Source organism: Sinocyclocheilus rhinocerous, unplaced genomic scaffold (genome assembly GCF_001515625.1).
Source record: "Sinocyclocheilus rhinocerous isolate Xijiao unplaced genomic scaffold, SAMN03320098_v1.1 scaffold323, whole genome shotgun sequence".
Classification (NCBI taxonomy): Eukaryota; Metazoa; Chordata; class Actinopteri; order Cypriniformes; family Cyprinidae; genus Sinocyclocheilus; species Sinocyclocheilus rhinocerous.
The window spans coordinates 266,691-270,793 of record NW_015643640.1 but is presented as its reverse complement, the minus strand read 5'-3'; the positions used below and the strand labels follow the sequence as shown (position 1 = coordinate 270,793).

At 40.1% G+C, this 4,103-nt stretch overlaps 1 protein-coding gene across 1 annotated transcript in view; it reads right to left on the bottom strand.

Moving 5' to 3' along the window:
• Positions 1-4,103, bottom strand: part of ncapg (non-SMC condensin I complex, subunit G) — a 22,339-nt gene that overhangs the window by 13,836 nt on the left and 4,400 nt on the right. The window contains exons 7-12 of the mRNA XM_016575080.1: positions 3,439-3,634; positions 1,996-2,145; positions 1,703-1,843; positions 1,408-1,531; positions 1,014-1,103; positions 736-921 (exon numbers count right to left, since the gene is read on the bottom strand). Of these exons, the coding sequence (XP_016430566.1) occupies positions 736-921; positions 1,014-1,103; positions 1,408-1,531; positions 1,703-1,843; positions 1,996-2,145; positions 3,439-3,634 (887 nt within the window). The remainder of the gene's footprint in view (positions 1-735; positions 922-1,013; positions 1,104-1,407; positions 1,532-1,702; positions 1,844-1,995; positions 2,146-3,438; positions 3,635-4,103) is intronic.

Sequence of the window (4,103 nt, the reverse complement as noted above, 5' to 3'; positions counted from 1 at the left end):
ATATATTGTTAGTAACATTTTAGAAGAATTTTATGGGGAAGATACACAATTACAGCTTCTGTGGGGGGTGAAGGAAAAGTAGTGTAACTAATTACTGTTGCCAGAAAGTAATAATATTACTTTTGAAAGGAGCAGCTAGTCATAAATTACATTTTTGGAGTAACAAGCCCAACACTGATCATGAGAACTCTCTGAAGAAGCGCATTGGCTGCGTATGCAACATGAACCAATGAGCTTGTGACAAGTCGTTTAATGCTAAGAATATCATCAGTTTACGTAAAGGACCCATCAGTCTGGGCCATCTAGAGTTTCATGACAGAACTTGGTATATAAAACAGTAATACTGTGAAATATTGTTACCAATCAGAATAACTTTTCTATTTTACTATTATTGTAAAATGTAATTTATTTCTGTGATGAATTTTCAGCTTCATTACGTCAGTCTTCAGTGTCACATGATCCGTCAGAAATCATTCTAATATGCTGATTTGCTGCTCAAGAAACATTTCTTACCATTATCAATGTTGAAAACAGTAGTGCTGCATCATATTTTTGTTGAAACTGTGAAACATATTCGATTTTCTTTTTATTAGAAAGCCCAAAAAACAGTGAAATGAAAATCTTTCGTAACAATGTAGTTTTTAGTTTTCACTGTCACTTTTGATCAGCATCTGTCCTTATTTTTTTATTAAATATGTATTTGAGTGTGAGTGTTTGTACTCAAGTGATTTGTACCTTTTCCACACGCTGCTCCTTGATATTGTCAGCAGGCTGTGACGCCTCCAGGAAGAGCTGGTTCTTGAGCGCCTCAAGCTGAGAGATGGAGTCTTTCAGCTCAGCTGCGCGACTGAAGTCCTGACAGCTGATGCATTCTTCTAGAGTCTGCTTCGCCTCCATTATCTGCACTCGAACCTCAGCCAGCTATAGAAAAGTATTTTAATATGTTATTGAAGCCAATCTAATGCAAGAGGGGGATGCCACTAAGCACCAGTGGTGTATGAAGAGTCACTCACTTTGACTTGTTTTCTGCGTTTCTCATTCTCATCCACAGGTTCAGAGATGGGCAAAATGGGCTCTCTCACATCAGATATTATTTCAGCAACCTGATTAAAATATAACCACACACGAGCAAAACAATTCAACTGTTGGCAAATTGCTGCAGAGACTGCAGCAGATCTCAAAGGCCATATTTGCATAGTCAACAAATTAAAAAAATTATTTTTTATATATTTCAACCACCTTGTTGCATGTGTGGAAAAACACTTGAATTTTTGGGGCGGGCTGTTTGAAATTTGATCCGTATCTGACCTACAGCCAAAGAAAGGTACATACTCTATCTGAAAGGACTACATTGATACAATGTCAAGCAGGTTTTTCCAAGAATATGATGGTCCCACAAAGACTGACCATCTGAATTTTCTGTGCGTCGTCTCGTACAATTCCAATCAGTTTCTCCACTAGCAGACCAATCAGAGAGGTGGGCGTGTTGGGCATCAGAAGAATGTCCTGCAGCACTGCTACCATGCGCTTCCTAGAACGGTTCATGGGAAGTTTAACAGAACACATTCTCAAAGTAAAGTAAATGTGCAGTTAAAAAATAAGGGTGTTTTAGTGATATAGAGAAATCAGACCCTCAAGAACTAAAGACACTAGTTCTCTAAATTATGATCAGTAAGAGATTAAATGTTTTGATAATTCTGACCTGCCGCCTTCTTCAGAAATGTCCAGACACCCGACTAGCAGAATCAACTGCTGACCAATGTACTCTTGGGTCATCACCATCTCAAGCTGTGTCATATCTGCTCTCTGCTCCTCAGACAGCTGAGTAATGCTCTTTAGATAACTGAAACAAAAAGGCTTCCTTATTTAGCTGGGTTATCATTTGCAAATGTTTAATGTTAAGCTGAATTCGACAGGAAAAAAAACAACCATGGAAGAAATTTAATTAGCCCATTTAAATGGGTTACAAGAAACATAAGTGTAGAGCACAATCACCTGTACAGATACTCCGCAAAGATGGCCGCCTCAGGGAGTAACTGCTCCAGTAATTCCTCACCCTCATTTCCTTTATTCTTGACAAACTCACACAACGCTCTCCAGTACAACACATTTTCACATGTTAGGGAGTCCACAGGGATTAGTTTCCTGTACAGAGAGATATGCACCTTTAAGTAGAAGACCAAACCTAAAAATTGTCACTAGATGGCCACCTGCCAAAACACTGAAAACAATTATATCATTAAAAACATTCTCATTTTCCACTAGATATTTTTTAGGGATGGGCATTTTTTAAAAATATTGCATTCGAATATTTGAACGGGAAAAAAAAAAAAACGGTTATAAAGCACATACATTGTTTCACATGTTCTTGTTGAAAAAAGAAAAAAAATGTACATCAACATGATCGGGTGAAAGTCGTCTCCTTATGCCGTGTCTCCACCAAAGCGTTTTAGCCAGCTGAAAACACCAGGCGCTCTTCTGAAAATGCCTAGCTGTGAACACTACGAAGGCGCTTTGGTTGCTGTGATACAGAACAGTAGCTGAAGTAATGTGGCAGATGCATCACTAATGACATGTTGCATGCATTATTTTTCATATCAACATTAACTTCTCCATTGTCATTCAGTGGAAGTACAAGTAGGATGTGACAGTTGGTCAGTGTGGCATTTGCCCCGCCCCTCCTCCACTGTGATTGGACGGCTGACTGAAAACTGACAGTGATGAGCGCTGCGTTTTGCCCAGAGTTTAACATTTTTTAGCGCTTTGTTGTGCTGCTGGCATCTTAAAACACCCACTGAAAACTGTTATATGTTAGCCTCGGGAGAAACTTTGGTGGATACCGGCTGCAGAGAAAATTAGTGGTCTCTCGGCTCGCTCGGGGTACATCTGCGCCTATCTGCAGTACTAGTGAATGCAGTGATGTGCCGCTGTTTTTCTTCATTCGACTGGTCATGACATTCCGGTGTTTGTATTTCATATGATTCCTCATTTAAGTGATAACTCCGTTTCACTTGACAAAGTTTGCGTGCTCAGGATTTATCAGGGATTTACTGCCAGCAAAGTAACACTTTAGCGAAATTCAAATAGTTTTTATTTTTCGATATAATTATTGCAGATAGAATATTCGACTATTCGTGCACAACCCTAATATTTTCGTCTTTATCGATTTTGGCAATGCCGGCTCAACATCATGATGTCTGTCAGCCAGCGGCGATGGACGATGGCATTCAATGCAATGCTTCTATTCATAGCTAAAAGCAAAGAATGATGAAATAAACCCCAAAATATTCTTATTTTCATATTCCATTTTATATTTTCCATTAAAACCCTGCTCAACATTCCAAATGAATACACGAAGGGTTTAGGGTGTAGATTTATGCCGCAAAGCTGCATTCACTGAAGTATGCCTGTTGCAGTGTTTAGATTCAAGTAACTGACCTCTCATCCAGCCTGACACCGTTCTGCAGGAGGTCATCGGGGCTTGTAGCCATGGAAAAGATGGCTTGTAAGGTAGTCACTGCAGTTTCTGCACAATTCTCTACATCCAGTCTGTGAAGCAACTGCAAAACATCTCCCTGCTGCATGTGAAGCCAAGCAGGCAGCAAATCGGTCTTGACGACCTCCTTTACTGAGTCTAAAGGAAATAGACATGATTTGTTTTATTGACTTTTACCGTCCTGTCAGCAACAAGGCTATTTCATGGCGAGCGCAGAGCATTACAAGATAGGCAATTTACAGAACTTTACAAGAAAACTATATAACACAAGATAACATTTCTAAGATGCATTCAGGTGACACTTTTACAAATATTTCCAAGGGTGCTTTCACACTAGCACTTTTGGTGCACACCTGGGTTCGATTGACATCAGAGTACGGTACGTTTGGATGATGTGAACGCGGTCTTCCGAACTCGGGTGCGCACCCGCGAACCGTACCCGAGTCTGCTTAAAAGGGGTGGTCTGGGGTACGGTTCAAGTGAACTCCAGTACGGTTCGCTGCTGATGTGAACAATCGTACCGCATCACAGAAGTGAACCGCTATTAATGACGTATTATTTGATAAAAATGTGTTTCACTCACTTTCCTGACGAGCGTGACTGACGC